General features: G+C 40.2%; 1 protein-coding gene and 1 pseudogene across 1 annotated transcript; both read left to right on the top strand.

Moving 5' to 3' along the window:
• Positions 1 to 381: 381 nt before the first annotated feature.
• On the top strand, positions 382 to 4,235 carry LOC145903369 (uncharacterized). The gene is made up of 7 exons (XM_082991447.1): positions 382 to 535; positions 2,263 to 2,344; positions 2,686 to 2,759; positions 2,861 to 2,980; positions 3,067 to 3,225; positions 3,594 to 3,665; positions 3,848 to 4,235. The coding sequence occupies exons 1-7, from the start codon at positions 461 to 463 to the stop codon at positions 3,944 to 3,946; spliced, it is 681 nt and encodes a 226-aa protein (XP_082847573.1). The 5' UTR covers positions 382 to 460; the 3' UTR covers positions 3,947 to 4,235.
• Positions 4,236 to 5,075: 840 nt separating this feature from the next.
• On the top strand, positions 5,076 to 17,113 carry LOC145901825 (uncharacterized; annotated as a pseudogene).
• The last annotated feature ends 1,273 nt before the right edge of the window (positions 17,114 to 18,386 follow it).

Raw genomic sequence — 18,386 nt, 5'->3', positions numbered from 1 at the left:
ATTTGTTTTTTAATACACTGCGTACCACCGTATTACTATACCATAACTGTTATGACATAACACCAATGAATAACAATTTAGCCAATATCACCAGTTGCTTGGATTTCTTTATTGTGCATTTGTGACGCAATAGTATCAACATGAATCTGTTGCACAGTTGAATACACGATGTCAGAATTACTTTAACAGTGCAACAATTTCACGTTGATACCATTGCGTCACAAATGCACAATAAAGAAAACCGACATCATGTATTTGCAGCGGTTTTGGCTTCTGCAAAGTGCGGCAAATTGTATAGAGTAGACTAAATCGCGTACCACTTGAAAAGCTCCCGCGTACCACTAGTGGTACGCGTACCACAGTTTGAGAACCACTGCTTTACGGTGTTTATTATGTTGCAGATTTACAAGGTACAAACCTTTTTAACGATACTACGTGTTTAAAGTTATCGCAAGTGAAGATGGCAAAGTCACCGACATGCTGTTGCTGCATGAACATCAGATCTGGAACAATGGCCTTGGCCATCATTTATGTGGTAAGTTGGACATTCATAGATACTACAAGCCAGTGCGTCGATTTTTTATTGCGTGTCGAACATCTTGAGAAAAATTGTCGTGCGTGCAAAATTGACGTATCTGGTGACTGACACGTGAGAACGACCAGAGCCTTATTTCAATTACAGGATTCTTGTACTTAACATAATTTTAGAAAACGCCTTGAATTAATGACAAAACAATTAAAATCCCTCCATATAGTAGAGGCTTCCATGTCTCTTTTTTGATCGAACAAAAATGGTATACTTGTTTTGTAACAATGCAACGTGTGTAGTAAGAATGCCATTTGTTCCGTTACAATGCTCCATGTTTGGAAACAATGGTCAGGTTTAAACATAACGCGCTGATTTGCTGTGGCTGATAAGGGTTAAAGCAAGTGCTGGCTGTTTCTTGCATGGATTTTGTCCAAAAATTTGTTGCCGTGCATTTATTTAGACATCTAAACACACAAAATTGTTTTGGGTGGGAGTCTCGGCATAGCAAACAATGATGGCATAAGTTTTCAACACTACATACCGTATTTTACGGACCATAAAGCGCACCCGATTATAAGGCGCACTGTCAATAAATTGCTTTGATTAATTTTTTGTTCATACATAAGGCGCACCGGGCTATAGAACGCAACGTATTTTAAGGAGTATGGGTTACCGTATAAAGCTCATTAAACAAAAACTTGTTACGTAATAAATGTAAGCAAGTCACAATAGTATGAATATCACAGTTGCTAGTTGCTTTTACCGTAGTTTATTGTGTAAGACGGTGGTTTATTTATAATAGTATCGGTACTGGTTTTAAGTGTAGGCAATAAAGCACTACTTGATCCATACATTAGGCGCACCGGCTTATAAGGCGCACGATCAATTTATGAGGAAAAAAAAGGATTTAAGTTGCGCCTTATGGTCCGTAAAATACGGTAATCGTTCAGTTGAATGCTGTTGTTTAATAGTGACTCGAATTAAAAATTTCTCCCCAAATAGTTGTTTGCGGTTTACATTTAAACAACTTATACTGGCACCAACGTCTTCGAACCACTTTTGCCAGCAGCATCTACGGCAAAAAATTGTCAACTACATGTCAATAGGAAAATCGTTGTCGTCCAATCTTGAAACTGAAACGAGTACAATAGATGTGTGTGAATGTTGCAAGATTGGTGTGACCGATATGTGAGGCCTAATTTAGTTATTATAGTAATTCAATTTATGAATTTATGGATAGTAGCATTGGTCTGTTCATGGTACTGCATACCTGTAACTTAACATTTTTACGCCGCCCATGTCGAACACTTAGAATGGTGAAAAAGACACAAATCGATGCCCTGCTACAAGCCATTATTACTTATAACTATAAATAGCGAAATGGAAGAAATAATCGGGCAAAGCTCTTGGAGTTATGGTGCTTCATGCTGTTTACCTCTACTCAAACTAACGTTTTTAGAGTTACCAATTTGTGCCAGCTGCTATGTCGTATAAGGTTTGATGGGCTCATACGTTTCGTTAAAGTAACACTTAACATGCTAAACTGTGCTGTGTCTTGTTGCATTGTGGTCACGTTTTGAAGCCAGTACAAAAGTCTTTTTCTGTGTATTGCAGGTTATAATTTCATTTATTAGGAATCAAATAAATACAAACATTCTTTAATTTCAATGAATTATTTGGCTCAATGGAAATTAAGTCACTAAACTTTATTTTTCTTGTGTGGTTTTTGTCAGGTTTTTGGGTGTCTTGGAGCAATGGGAAGTGTTGTTCAACTGGCCAATGGAGACCCTTACTACTACCATTCTAACAACACAGGTAGATATTTTTACTTTTTGTCATATTTATTAACATTTCTATGGTGATTTTTGTATTCTGTTATTTGTTCAGAAAAGTTGCGTTTTTATGTTTTTAGAATGAAAGTTTTTACCTGTGTAAAAATTGATGTAAAAAAAAAACAATGAACTAAAAAAAATATTTTCATACTAATCAACATGTGTCTCTCTCATACTTTTCAGTAAACACAATTATTGTTGGTTAAATAACACTTGTCATTGTGTGGATGTAGAGTTAAGAATGAAAATGCCATGTTTGTAACTCTGGTTTTCTCACAACTGTTTGATTGTAATTTGGCTATTCTAATCCTCTTTTTTTTTCAGTAAAACTTGGCAGTTTATTTGCTGATATTCTTGTTGTGGTTTTTGCATCCTTGGCTATTCATGGCATCAGAAGTGTAAGTACAAAGATCTTAATCATTATTTATGTGTATAAATAAAACAATTTATTTAAGATAATTGCTTGTAAAATTGACGAACAATATTTTACTTTTATCAGAAAAGTGCTGGCTTACTGCTACCCATGTATGTGTCTGGAGTTCTGGTTATTTTTGGTTTTTCGATTTTGATCGTCATTCTCTGTGTATTCTGGAACACAATATACTTTGGTATTCTTGAAGTACGTTGCCTTTAAAAACCATTTTCTGTGTATATGAAACAGAATTTTATGAACAGAATTCAAAAAGTTTTACCGTTGATTTGCAGATATTGGAGAAAATGAATTCCACCCTACTGGAAAGTATTCGCAATATGGGGGTAGCTGGTTTTGGTGCCATTATCATCGGAACATTGGTTTTTATCCTCCTTCTGAAAATCTACTTCACATCTGTATTTTACAGATGCTACAAGGACATTCAGATGGAGGTATAACTACCCTACCCCCACTTATTTACAATCTCTATATTCCTTGATGTGTTTCTGTCATGATATTTCTCTACCATCAGCTATATCCTTCTTAAATATCAGTTTATATTTCTTGTGATTTATGTTTTGAAAAACAGTAAGAAAATATTGTGTATTACAGCTGATAAAAAACATATTGGATTTTTAGAGTTAAATGAACACCAATGGCCTATTCTGATGTTGTTTAATAGAAAAAGTTGATTTTTTATCACAAACACATTTCCACAAAGCTGACCCTTTTGAAACTTTTGTGCAGTTTGCAACCCAGCATAAATCTACTGCTTATTTATTAATGCTCGTGTGCACAAAGTTTTTTTTGTTTGTTTTAGCCAAGAATTGCCGGCCCAATCTCAACACTTGCTTGGCAACAAGCTTCTGTTCAACATACCCACGTTTATACTGTGAGTAAATACTTTCAGATATTTTGTTTTGTTTAAATTCTATGTGTTTGACGGTCTAAAAACTGTTGCAATGTTTCTGTTATAAAAACGACTTGTTGGTAAAAAAGAAAATACAAATATGTCATATCAAGTGAAATGTCGATATATTGTAAGCTAACTTTAATGCTTGTACAATTATTCAGCCTGCAAGAGTCCTAGATGTGCAGAAAATTCCACTTGTTGATGACATGGAGCCAGTTGATGCGATTGCCCCGGCGGCGTACATGGCCCAGATGGCATAAACAAAAGGGAAGAAAAAACAAGAGCAGCACTAAAGTTGTACATACATTGATCTGCATGTTGTGTCCTATGTAGTCGCTACATTTGTACAAACACATAACCACAAGTTCAATTCAATTTCTTTTGTATTCGTTCTTTTTCTATTATGGAAGTCTTTCACGGTAATAGAATGGTTAGTTTCCACACTACTAAAAACAGTTGATTTTTTGCAAAAGTTTAGTTTGGGCTCGTCTGATCAAACCCCAATGCGAATCTGCATTTTTTGTGTAAATAAAACAATTATGAAATTTTTGTGAATGTCTCAAAATACTTCCAAAGTGTTAGGTTTACCAATATGCCACATGCTTGTAAGAAGTTGCAATATCCGGGTATTTCAAAACTTTTTTGTGTCCGTTTTCTTGACGTTCATTACATCAAGACATTTTCCGATGCCCAATATACCATTTTATACTGTCATAAGCTTAACTTTTTTGATCTGCTGTTTTGACCTCAAACCTGGTTTTCTGCATTCATTTAATGATCAGACGATTGCAATGGTGCAACTTCACCCAAAAATTAGGAATAGAGAAGCAGCGTTGCAGAACACTTATTGGAAACTGAAACAGAACATAAGTGTACTATAATGCACAATGCTATCAATCAGGCCAGGGATACAACGCAAGCTTAATTTTATGCATGTGTTACGAATTTTCTTTCCTTCACGTCACCTTTCACTTTTGTTAGTTATTGTATGTATTTCATTGTTTTCACCTTTCTTGCTGGCACCTAGTAATTTCACTGTTTTCTTTCGTTGTTACCACGTATTTATTATATTGTTTTAGGCACGTATATCGCTTTTAAGTCTCTCACTTCACTTTCACCACACTATTTTATTACTTTCGTCTCCCCTCTCCTATCAGAATTAGGGAGGCAGTTTTGTGCAAAGTACCGAATTAGGTAGAAGGGTTAATTGGGAGATAACATCGCCACCCAAAAACATCTAACCGCTTAATTACAAAGCTGCCGAAATAATTCCGTAACAACTTGGCGAGCACGCCAGGACCCTGTCACCACACCCGGCTGGTTTTACTGGGAAGACTCCCTACGTGTATTTTGGTTTTATGATATTTTAAAGGTTGGTTTTTCTTAACAATGGCTTTTAATGTTTTAATGCAACCTCCGCCCTTACGGCCGGGAGCTGACCTAGGACAGTATTTTAATGTATTTGAGTCATATTGTACGAGCGTCGAGGCCTCAGAAGAAATGAAACGACACCTGTTCCTGGCAAGCATTGACAACGACTTGAAATGGACAATACAAGAAAAAGACGCAAACTTGTTCGAGGTTTCCTACAAGGACCTCAAAGAACGCGCATTGCGCCAAAGGGCTACTGGTCAACGCGCCGAGCTGATAAGGCGCGTGCAATTACCTGGCGAATCCGCACGTGAATTTGTTTACGCCCTACAGACACTGGGCGATGGTGCCTACAGCAACTCCGCTGACGCGGCCCTTAAAAATGAGGTCCTGTACATTACCTTACTGCAAGGCTTGCAAGACCGGCGCCTCGCGGACACTATCCCGACCACCATCAAGTATGAGCAATCATTCAGAGCCGCAGCTCAAGTCGTTGTCAATACGCAAACACCGAGCTTTGTCGAAGTCGCTGCAGTGAACACAAGAGCATCAGAGATGGAATTAGTACTAAAACACAAGCGTTACAAGCTCAAGTGGATGCCACAAAGCGCGAACGACCACAATACAACAACGTGCGAGCACGGACTTGCTATGGTTGCGGTGGACTGGGCCATATGAGGCGCGACTTCCCGCATACGGGTATGCGCACAAAGGACGTCGACACGAGACATCAAAACATACCATGTACACCTGCGTTTTCCAGATCCATTCGTCGCGCATCGGAGATAAAATGTCACTTCGACCAAAAACGTATAACTCGAGATGCACCCAAATGCTTGGCGCCAAAGTCGGTACAAAAACCCGCTACACCCGCAGCGCCGTTGCGGTTTGTCAACTTACTAGTCGGCCAGACGAGGATGTGTGCGTTGTTGGACACCGGCTCCAGTGTCTGCTTGATTAATACCCTAAAGTGGCATTCCTTAAGCGCCGAGCATCACGACCGGGTAAACAGGTGCTCAAAGAAGAACTTGGTCGGGGCCGGCGGACAGCAATTGGCGGTAAAAGGCTGCGTCGAACTTCCCCTCCGAGTGGGAGGATTGATGACTCACGCGAGTTTTTACATTGTAGACAATCTTACGCACGACCTTATTCTTGGATTAGATTTCCTCCAGTCAAACAATTGCCAGATCTGCTACGAAGCCAACGTGCTAACAGCAGGGAATGCAAGCGTGCCACTCTCGCATTCTCCGGTGCCGTTGCCACAACCTTCCGAGGTATACGTCGTCGACGATGTCACCATCCCCGTGTTTACCGAGGTATGTGTAACAGCAAACTTTTGCCAAAAGCCGCACACCAGGGAAACCCCTTTTCTAACTGAGAAGATAGACGGGTTTGTGGAAAAATATGGGTTGTTGACGGCTACGAGTATAACGATGGCGCAGAGTAACACTGTTAGGGTCTATGTCGCGAATTTGGGGGACGAAGCGGTAGAAATACCAAGCGGGTCAAGGATCGCCCAGGCATCGCCTGTGTATATGCCTTTGGCAATGTCGAATGTCCAATGTCTGGCGCATGTGTGGTAGTCGATGGATCGTCGGCGAAATGTAAACACCCGGATTGTTTTGGCGGCTGCGCTGAAATTTGTTCGGTGTCACCACACGAAACAGCGGATAACCGTGACCCGTTTAAGTGCATTATAGAGCAAGCTCAGATCGGAAACCACCTAACTGAAGAACAAAGAGGAGAGCTGTTTGCCCTTCTTCGCGCCAACCAGGACGCCTTCTCAACCTCTGACGTTGACCTTGGACGCACGGATGTGGTGCGTCACGTGATCGACACAGGAAATAACGCCCCAGTGCGACAGCCACCCCGCCGCATGCCCCACCACAACAAGGCGAAAGTGGAAGAGATTTTGGCAGAAATGGACAAACAAGGACTGATTCGGCCGTCTAAATCGCCGTGGAGCAGTCCGATCGTGTTGGTTCGGAAGAAATCCGGTGAGACTCGTTTTTGTGTCGATTACCGCAAGCTAAACGAGCTAACTAAAAAGAACTGTTACCCGATCCCCCGGATAGACGACAGCCTTGACCAAATGTCGAACGCGGCGTATTTTTCTACGCTAGACCTGAAATCTGGCTATTGGCAGGTCGCTATGGATGCCTCTTCGCAAGAGAAAACTGCGTTTACCAGTCACGTCGTCCTGTTTGAATTTAACGTTGCCTATGGGTCTATGTAATTCGGCAGCGACCTTTCAACGCTTAATGCGCATGGTATTAAGCGGAATCGAGTGGCGGGGTGCCTTAGCGTATCTGGATGACATTATTGTTTACTCCAATACTTTCGAGCAACACTTAAATCGACTAGCTGACGTCCTAGAGAGAATTCAAACCGCGGGGCTGATGTTAAAGCCGTCTAAGTGTTCGCTTTTCAAAGAGGAGGTGGCTTTTTTAGGTCACGTGTTGTCGAAGGACGGAATACGATGCGACCCCAACAAAGTACAGTCGGTTTCCGAATGGCCGACACCGCGTAATGTCAAAGAGATCTGGCAGTTTTAGGCCTAACATCTTACTATCGCAAATTTATTCGTGACTATGCGAAGATCGCAGGTCCCCTCCACAGGCAGACAGAAAAAGGAAAGCGGTTCCAGTGGGACGACCAATGCCAGGAGGCCTTCGCTCAAAGTAACACATGCATGGAATGTAAATGTTTCTATTACAAGTCAAATATCTTTTGTATATTTCAGGTACCAGCGTGGCGGAACCAACATCGGTCGAGCAATCGACTTCACCATCAACAGCGTCTTCTCAGAACCACGTGACAACGTTCCTCGTATTCTGATCACTCTAACCGACGGACAATCGCTAGATGACGTCACAGTGGCCGCAAAGGTGGCTGAACAGGTAGGCAGATGATGCTACAATGAGAATACGCTAAACAAACTTTACACCAAACATGCTTGTAGGTTAAAACGTATAAAGTACCCTTAATAAAAAGTACACAGGTGCACCGCCAAGTTATTTCACGTAGACTGCAGCCAAACTTTAATTTTTGTGCTTAACAGACACCAAACATTAAACATTAAACAGAAAATGGAAATTATGTTTGTAGTTACATCGGTATTTATTGACCAGTGAAATTCTTTTTCAGATCGGAATTCGGTATCCAGCGGATGCACAGCAAGCTGGTGTCTCTCATCTGTGTGCAAGCTGAACTAGGTTGGCCAACTTTTAAATTTAAACCATTTCGCATTGCTTACAATTTTTGGAAATATAAATTGTTCATTATTTTTTTTTTGTTTTTTTCAGAGCTGTAAATTCAGTAAAAATAGCAGTGCGACTGTACTTTATATTGTGTTGTAGTGGCGTGCTATGCCAGCCCCTATATGTTTATTTCATATTTAGGCTTTGCTCCAGACTTTATTGCTGGCTTAACTCGAATCATATAAACTGCAAATTTATTATCACTCGAACCCCCTTTCCATACAGAGTGTTGCAAGGAGGTTGATCTCCACTTCCTGGTGGATGGATCTGAGAGCGTCGGAGTGAAGAACCTTGAGAATAACAAACTTGAAACATATTGATGTCGAGAAAATGGAACAGTTATCCCAGGATAAAAGAATGTTTCGAATTTTGTTTAGTCTGGCGTAGCTTTCATTTAGTCACGCTTAATGTGCCTCTCTTACATTAAACTGATAAAACATTTCCTTATCTCAGCAAAGTCGTCTAAAAGTCACACCAGCTGCACTGATGAGACCTTTGAGGTCGAAACAGTGGCCATCTGTCTGCAGCTTACACAATTTCCTGTTTACATTCATCGCAAATATTTGAGGTAGTGTTATGTAATGGCCTCTTCTTTTTTACAGCTTTGACGTTAACCCAATATTCGTCTGACGTCAGACACGAGTTTGACCTTCAAGAGCACGCCACCAAGCGGGAGATCTTGCATGCCATCTATCAGATGGATTTGATTGGAGGACCGACTTACACAGGACAAACATTACGTCAGATGAAAGAGGAGGGTTTTTCTGAAGCGAACGAAGGTCGAGCTGGAGCACCAAAAGTAATTTATTTCACTTTGAATAGGTTGCGATCATCGCAGTTTGCAAACTAAATGTTAAAGGCAATTTGTACGTGATTTCAATAAATTGAATAATTTACGTGAAAAAAGCATTGGTTGTTGTGATGAAACACTAATATGACGCTATGTACATTCCTTTAAAAAATTTAAACGTTGTAAAAGGTGTGTCTTTTAACTACCTTCACTTGCATTTCTTTTTAATGTTCCAGGTGTTGATCGTACTCACGGATGGCAGATCAGGCGACAACATTGAACAAGCCGCTAAACTCCTTCGTGATGATGGTGTATATGTATTTGCAATCGGTTCGTTACAACCCTTTATTCTACTTTCAACTTTTCATTTTTTAACCTATTTTGTTTTACCGAATTAACGCGGTTAAGGTTATGCGGATTATATTTAATCCAGATTGCTTCTGAATTGTTCATAAATTTTGATTAAACTTAATTTTCAGGCGCCGGGGACACGTGGACATCAGCCCTAGAGGTTATCGGTTCCGCCCCAGTGGTCACGCACGTCCAAGAAGCGGCCAGTTATGACGCAATAAACCGTTTCAGTCGCGATTTGGTTGGGGAGATTTGCAGGGAGACAAAACCAGGTGGGATTTTTAATTGATTGAAATATTACTAAAAGAAGAATCTCAGTACACCCTGTTACAAGCTTGACTGATTCCATGCTACAAATTGGTGGTTTTGTAGCAAACACGGATTTATGTTGATGGTTACGGTCGCTACGTCCAATTGAATTTGGTTCAGGCAAATACACACTTAGCCCCTTGTCGTGGAAAGAACGCAATGGCGGATAAGAATGCTTATTCTATATTCTCGTTTGTTTTTTAGGTTTTGATCGTGTTTACCGATGGTGACGCACAGGACGAAGTCAGCGTGGCCGCCAACCGTCTGCGGGACAATGGTAAACATGTTTGTACTGATATAACTTTAGTTGATCATTTACAATCTCCTTGAAACCTGATCTCGGACCTTGAAACGACGTCCTCAGAAACGATACATGGTTATGTATACTGTGAGATACAGTTGTTTGTCCAAATCAGGCATCTGGTACATATTTCTCTAGGTATAAATTTATCTGTTCTCAATAAACTTGTCAGGGTAATGTTTCGCAAGTAATTGATCAAGTGATTGATTGCATGCAAACATTTACGTCATTGAAGGCAGTAACCAAAGGTAAAAATTAAGTCAAAATGTCACTGACTTCGCGATTCAACAATTTTTTGTGTAAAATAGAGCAATATTTTATTTGTTTACATAAAACAGTATTGGAAAACTCGTAAATCGTGCTACAAATAATCGCATTATGGAAATCAGTGGTTGCCGACCTCTGTTTTAAGGCGCCTGAAAGTTTGATCAAATGCTTCAAGACGCATTTTACTCATTCGTGTCAAATCCACCCTCTCCAATCACACGGCATGAAATCAAATCCACACCATTTTTTAACTCATGTACTTCTCACAGACGTTGAGGTTTATACGATCGGGGTTGGTCGGGCTAACATGGGTGCGCTCAGTGCGACCATGGCAACACCGTCTCATAGCAACACGTACCACGTGAAGAACTACAACGCGACTACGACGATCCAGAGCCGATTGCTGAGAAACGTTTGCGAGCGAGTCGAACCCGGTAAGAAGATGAAATAATTCACTTAATTATTCGATACAAAATCCAATTGTAGGATTTCTGCTTGTGGTAAATTACAAAAGTACGTGGTTCTTTATTGCGTGTTAAAATAACTGGAAATGAGACTGATATTGCAATTCTAAGGAATGCATTAGTTGTATACGAATCTCCGTATATAGTGTATGGTGTATATGACGCGGAGTCGAGGTTGTAATTAATGTTTATGTGCAAAGCAAAATTAGTTGATTATTGTTTAAAGTTATCACAAAAATACGGTGGGAGATTTTATGAAACAAATATCTTCAAACATTTTACATTATTTTAACTGTTGCAGTACAAAACAATACGGAGTGAAGTGGTGAGGGTCGGGGTTTTGCAATATTCCACGTGGCCACGTACAGAAATTGTGATTGGAGAACACAAGGATAAGGAGGAAGTGGATGAGGCCATTGACGCCCTCAAGTGGCGACTTGGCGACACATACACTGCAAAGGCGCTGCGGTGAGTTTTAAAACTGGACGTGTCTTAAGTGCTTGGTTAGATTGAGATTACCTGTTTTTCTGCTGTCATGACTTGAAAAAATAACTTCTAGCCAAAATGTGCCGGATCCCAATGGTTAAATTGTTTAATTTCGTGCAGGTGTTTTTGCCTTAAATTTCGGTAAAATAGCAGTGAGTTGATTAGTTTTAGTAACTACTGAAATGGGAAAAAAAGTGTTGTCGTAAAGTCATTTTGACATTCGACTTGATGGGAATGAACCTTAATACAAATACTAATTTATATTTAACCTAACAGACACTGATGCTTTTGCTTTGTCTTTAGTTATGTGTCGCGGAGTTACGCAGATGCAGAAGTCAGACCAAACCTCATCGCCACCAAACTCTTGATCGTCATTACAGATGGTAGACCCCAGGATCAGGAACGTGTAGCTGACGTAAGATACATAGTCCTTTACAAATATATAAAGTAGCCATATAGCACAGTGGCGTTTCGGATATTTTATATGATCTTACGAACAAACTATGTGCTATAGAAGGGCCTTCGCAGATGTGAATTTAACTCTTGGCAAATATCTGAAGAGTATCTACGTTAACACGGTTTTTTTTTGTAGCGTATCCATTACGACTAAAAAAGCAGTTTTTAGTTGTTTTTTTTAACAAAACAGCAGTTTAACAAATGTCACCAAATTTTCAAAATTCAGGCTGTTCAAACTCTGCACAGTCAGGGTTGGAGGATTTTTGCAATCGGAATCGGAAAAGTTGCTCTCAGTGAACTTGGAATTCTCGCCTCCAATCCTGATTCTGACCATGTTTTCTATGCAAGTAAGCAATTGCACAATTCGTGGTGACGACACTTAAAATATTTTAGTTGTTTTTACACAAAAGTTAGTAAAAAACCTGTGTATGTATCTGAGACCGACTTTAGTCTGATACTACAGAAATGCTTTAATTAGGGCTCATAACGAGTTTTAATTGATTTGAATCCTGTGTAGACTGCGGTGTTCGGGTCAACTGTTACAGCAATTTTTCCATTAGGTTTTGTCACATTGATATTACTGTGTTGCAGACGACTACAGTTCAACCAGGAAATTCCAAGGTCGTCTTACGAGGTTGATCTGTGGCAGCAGCGACTTCGGGACGGTGGAACCGATCACCACAAGCAAACTACCTACAAGAAAAAACCCCACACCTTCCAGCAGTAGACAACGTAAGCAAATAACCCAGAAAACTTTCTCAATCTTGCAATATAGTTGCACCACACAGCGCATTATCCCTAGGCTCCCAAACCTTTTCGCTTGTTCCTCTTTCCATTGAATAAAATTCCGCGATCTTAAATTGTTGTTGGATTGTCATCCAATATTTATATATTTATTTTCTAGATATTACAGTTAAATGTTGTATTTTGTGTGAAATTTGTAAATTTTTGCAACCCATTTTGGGAACTCGACCCATTCAATTCCTGTTATGTTTCACTCCTAATTTCCTTTCTAAAGAAACCAGTTAATTGGGTATGTACTGTGACGTCATAAACACAATTGTTTACAGAACCGAACGTTATCCGAAGTTCAATACGAAAACCTGCCGGTCTTTCTTCGGGTCCATCATCTCCGTCACAACCAACAACAATGACAGCAGCTACTTCAAGAACTCCACCAAAACGTAAGCAAAACTTTTTTCGAAAAAAAAAGTAAGCCATAACGGCCCTGTGTTGCTGTAAATCGATTGGAAATATTTTTACTTCCACCACTGGTTTCATCCAATGTATTACTCACGAAAAAGTTTAACTATTCTGTATAATATGGCCACAGACATGATAACCGGAGTTACCAACGCTACCTGTCCAGCAATTAGACGTGAAGGCAAAAAAACTACAGGTATTTACCAATCCTTATTAAATTCCTATAATTTTGGGAATTATTCCCTTTTTGTTACTTAGCTCTGACAATTTCCACCTTATGTATACCACAACCACGTAAACATTTATTTTCAGATTAAAATCGGTCAGCTTGGTATTTAAGACAAATAACTTGACGAAATGTGTTTGTCTTAGACACCAATCTGACTGAATTTAACCAGGAAATAAAAGTTTCCGTGATTGTGGTATTTACCAACTAAATTTATTCAAACGATTCAAAAAAATTCAAAACAAAAAAATACTTCCTTCTCGCCACGCGAGACCGGACTCATGCCTAACCACGTGATCCCTGCTTATTCAGGCGTGGATTTCCTGGAAGCTATGGGAGCAAGACCGAGTTCTCGCTCCGTTCGACTTGGCAAACCACGAAGAGGGAGCAACGCGAATGTGAAATCAATGCGGATTCGGTCGGGCGCCATCCCCATTATGTCTACCACGTAAGAATGGCTCCATTGTGACGTTTGTGTGGAAGAAACCTTGCCTTTTGTCTATTTCGGAGGGGATTTCTGGGTGTAAAATTAACACTGGATTCGACCGTTAAGTTGGCTTATGTAAAAAAGGGGGATTTTGGTTAAGTTTAAAACCATGCGATTGAAAATCTATGTTGGAGTCACAGAATTGGCAAAAACAATCGTCTTGTACGGCCACAGCCATGGGGTTTATGTTTGTGTGTGGTAACATTCCAGCAACCAACAGTTGTAGTAACATTCTGTGTTGCTGAACAACACCCAGGTTAAACTTTCTGATTATGAAGCAGAAAGTGCCACGCGTATGGTAAACAACCAGAAAAACCGTAATAATATGTGCACGACATATAACGTATCCAGCATACAGTGTGGGCGATGAAAATGCGCACAATACGCAGAACTCTAGCCCCGCAGAAGCTGCCATAGATTAGTGCGAAAGAGGAATTGAAATTCCCTCGGGTAGCGAAGTAATATTCTTCGTGAGGATGATGTTGCGATGCAACATTCCTGACGATGAACGAGATCGAATACCATTTTCCCCACGGGCATCGCCCAAGCCACAACTTTTTTCGCAACTTCCTGGTTGACTACACGTCCGTGTATGTTCTTTCACAAGACGTTTCTGTATATTTATGGTCACGTTGGAGTTTCGGAAAATGTCTCGGCTTGGGGTGATTTTGTTGTGATTTTTTTGTGGGAGCAGGCAAAGCCGATAACAACTCTGTTAAACGATTTCTGTGTTTATTGTCACATTACAGCGACAATGTTGCCCGCTTAACCTTCGTTATTAATATATAATGCCAAATGCAAACTCATTTTAAACCTTACAAAAAGTTTCACACAGAAGGTTTTTGTGGGCAGTCGTTGGTTATGGTCAAAAAAAGGTATTACAGAAAACGCCAACCATAATTTTGGATTGTGGAATCACATTCACACTTAACAGCAACAGACAAATTCACTTTTGAGTAAAACTGGATACTTTTACAGGCAGCATTTGCCGAGCGGTCTTCCCATGGAATTCGCCTTCATCGCCACGTTCAGAATGCATGGAAAGACAATCAAACAAACTTGGACGCTGTTCAACGTGGTGACGTCAGCTGGTTCAACCCTCTTCTCTGTATCATTTGACGTGAGTTTGTTGCCGCACGTTCTCGTGTGTTGCTGGAATCAGAGACGTGTTATTTGGCTGTACGAAAACTTCCACATTGAAACCATAATATTCGTGAATCGCGTCGATTTGCACGTGACTGTGACCCATTCATAGTCTGTCACATTCGAGAATCTCAAAGCGCTGATTTCGGTTTAATTTTGCGTTTACTTCTGTGGACTTGCTGTCGGTAAAAAAACGCAACAATATTTGTTCTCCTGAAACTTCAATGTGAAATATGACACGTCCTCGTACGCAGGGCGACAGGAAATCCATCATAATTTCCCGGGCTTCGAGGTCCGCTCCAACCGGTGTCCAAACATCCTTAGTCGGAGGTCCGATGGTTGCCAAGCTCTTCAATCGCAGGTTTCACAAGCTCGAGCTACTGGCTGACGCCAACGGGGTGAGTGTGGTCGGTTAAAGAAACAAGGCACATTTTCACAATTTATAGAACGTTTGATCCCGTAAATATGTGACAATCATACATAGACCTTAAATTCGCATATTCTGCAGACAACAATTGCTTTTAACCGAACCTCGGCCTTCTTTATGGCTGCTACCCATTCCCTTAGTTGCAAAAAAATATTCTTTGCGATTCAAATATTCGGTGTATTTGGAGCTTTAATGCACGAACTTGCTATTTTCAGGTGACTGTAATGGTGGACTGCCAGCAAGCACCCACTCAAGTTAAGCATTCGGCGGCTCGGGTCGATTACTCAGGTTCTGTGGTCGCTTTCATGCAGAGGTCGAACGCCACAGCGATCGTTGACCTTCAAGATGTGACACTGAGATGTGATGCGGACGTGGCAGAGGAATGTTGCGAGATACCCGGACGCAAGGCATGGAATGATACAGTGTTTTTTCTGCATTGCTTAAGCCGTTGGGTTTGGCTATTTGTGACATAAATCAAAGCATTATATGTACACTTATATAAAGCAACAGGGACGTTAAAGATACTGAAAATTGTTTCCTGAGAAATACGTCGAAAGTTTCAAATTCAACAGCTTCCTCTCCGCATGAAGATAAATGTGAAAATCCTTATGTTCACAATTTGAATATATGCCATTTTGTTGACACTAAAACCGTTAGCCACGGGTTATTGACTTCACCTCATTTAAACAGAGATGCGTTTGTTTGTTTTTCTTAGTGCTCCTCATCCTCGCTGGCTCAGTCCTTTTCCTCCTCTCCTCCAGGATCCGGAACATGCGGATGTTTGCCGGATATGAAGAGTGCCGAGGTGAGAATCATGTGGGGTATTCCCCAAAAGAGTGACCATTGACCGTGCTGGGTTTAATCGTTTCGCCACAGAGGACAAGATCGGTCTTGCTTGCTTTATTTTGTAACGTTACAATTTATGTTGGTTTGAACCAGAGGTGCAAAGCACACGACAAGCGGGCCGAAGCGGGCTGGGTACTCCTGTACCCACTTCTGTACACCCTCTCGCAGTTATCTTGCAATACATCGATATCTTTTGTTGTTTTTAGATTAACAATATTCAGATTTCACAATTGACCGACAAATGTTGAATCTTTTGCATCCATATATCTTTATATCACTTTCTGTTTAGGTTCGCATTGCCGAAACCAAACAAATCACAAGGTTGGCCACTAAGATAGCGACGGAAATAGTGGAAGGTACGTAGCAGTTTCTGTTTTCAAAATCACTTTTATATAAAACAACAAAAAAGGTTTTCAGCATCTTTGCACATTCAAACCTCCCCAGAGTTTTGGTAAATGTTTATTTTGTCAGTTTGTATTCATAGGGAAAGTGAAACTGATTTCCTTTATTAGAGGAATAATTAAACTCTAGGCCTATAGATTTGAAATACGTAGAAACGTATATCGAAACAGAAGCAAGATACGTCTTATCTGTATTTACTTAGGCGTCAGTTACACATTCACCAAGGGCTGTTAGGTCGTAAAACGGGCTTGCTTCAAACAGGAACCACTCTCACAGTTTGTGTTTGCGCAGAGCGAATGGGAAAAATTCTCCCTCTCCTTGGACTCACTCCGGAGGATTTGCTCGAGGGAGGGGATTCCCGCCGGGCGATACAAGTCCTCAGTCGGAGGGCTGCTGATTCGCGACGCGCTTTCACCCGTCAAAAAACTAGGTAAAGTAAGACGTTATAATGCAGAAGATCCTGACTCGAAACGCTTCGTTTCCACGGTAACGTGCTGAGACGGTGCTTGTGTTGAGGAAACAACTTAAGTGGTTTATAAACTGATGGGTTTAACATAATCTTTTCTAGGGGTTTGGAAGTCCATGAGATGTTTTATTCTTCATATCGCGAAACGATTCAGTTTTCCGTTCACAACTGAAATTAATATCGATCCGGGGGTACACGGTGTTACTATTGGGAGACGTTCAAACTCTCAAAATTTTCCAACGTTCAAATACATACCGCCAATCTTCATATCTCGTTGACACAAACTGTTTTTTTTTGCAGACAATAATGACCAAGAGACACAACGTCAGTACTGTCAGAATTCGCAATGGTTTTGGCAGCAAAGTTATTTTGTGTTGTTTAACTTCCATGTGCCTTATCTGTATCAAGGCACTTTCCAGTAGTTAGTCCGAGTAAATTTCTTTGCGCTATAATACTTTTGCTACACCACTTTGTGTTTTTGTAAAGTTTTTTTCACATTTCTGTCCCTTATGTTTCTTCAGATGTATTTTGTTTTTCATTTTCACCCTCTGTACAGCTGCTATATATGCCACATATATTTTACTACTGTTTCGTATTTTCAAAATGTATATGAGTGTGTATGTGTGTTTCGAAACTTTAGAAAAATAAATATACTGTCACTTTTATCAATCCTTGCCAATTAATTCTACGCCAACGTAGCTTTTGCAGTTGGTTCATTAATAGTTCAGCTTTATAAGCCATGTAACGATCCATTTTCAAAACTCAGTTTTAAAATCGAGGAATAAATCAGAATTTAGATATGTTATAACCATTTGCTACCAGTGATCTAGATATCATAAACCAATCTATTATTCATGCTGCACCCACCACCTTCGTGGGCTACGCATGTCATTTGTGTTTGTCACCAGGTTTAATTAATTGCAATCGCATATTCGTGGATGACACAGTATTAAATATAACATGGCTCTATTACAGAAATGACAGTATAGCGGTTAGTAATCAGCAGAAGGCGGGAAATGCTGAATTCAACAGCAACTATGGATTACAGAGTGTACAGTTTGTATCAGTAGGCATTATTATAAATGCTTCTCAGCAACTGTGATCTTGAGACGCATTACAAAACCAATAATTCAATTTCTTCAGTTTGTCGTGTGTGTCTCTGATCTATGACTATATGCTTGCTTGTGCACTGCTTTTATAAGAGACTGACTGTTAAACGCCTCTATCTTGGAAGAAATTTACGCGTGTTGACGAAGAAACAGCAGAGAATTTTTCACGTGTGCACGTTTTTACCTCTTCAGGCGCTGTTCCCATCTCTCAATGCAATTTTCATGCAAGTATTCCATGTAACTTCAAGGAAGCATGCATGATATCCATAAAAACATAAAACGAAGAGATGACTTGCTTGTTACATTGGTCAGGTGACTTTATTCTTAGGCCGGGTC

Source organism: Ascidia mentula, chromosome 5 (genome assembly GCF_947561715.1).
Source record: "Ascidia mentula chromosome 5, kaAscMent1.1, whole genome shotgun sequence".
In the NCBI taxonomy this organism is placed as follows: domain Eukaryota; kingdom Metazoa; phylum Chordata; class Ascidiacea; order Phlebobranchia; family Ascidiidae; genus Ascidia; species Ascidia mentula.
This window is presented reverse-complemented; position numbering and strand designations above follow the sequence as displayed.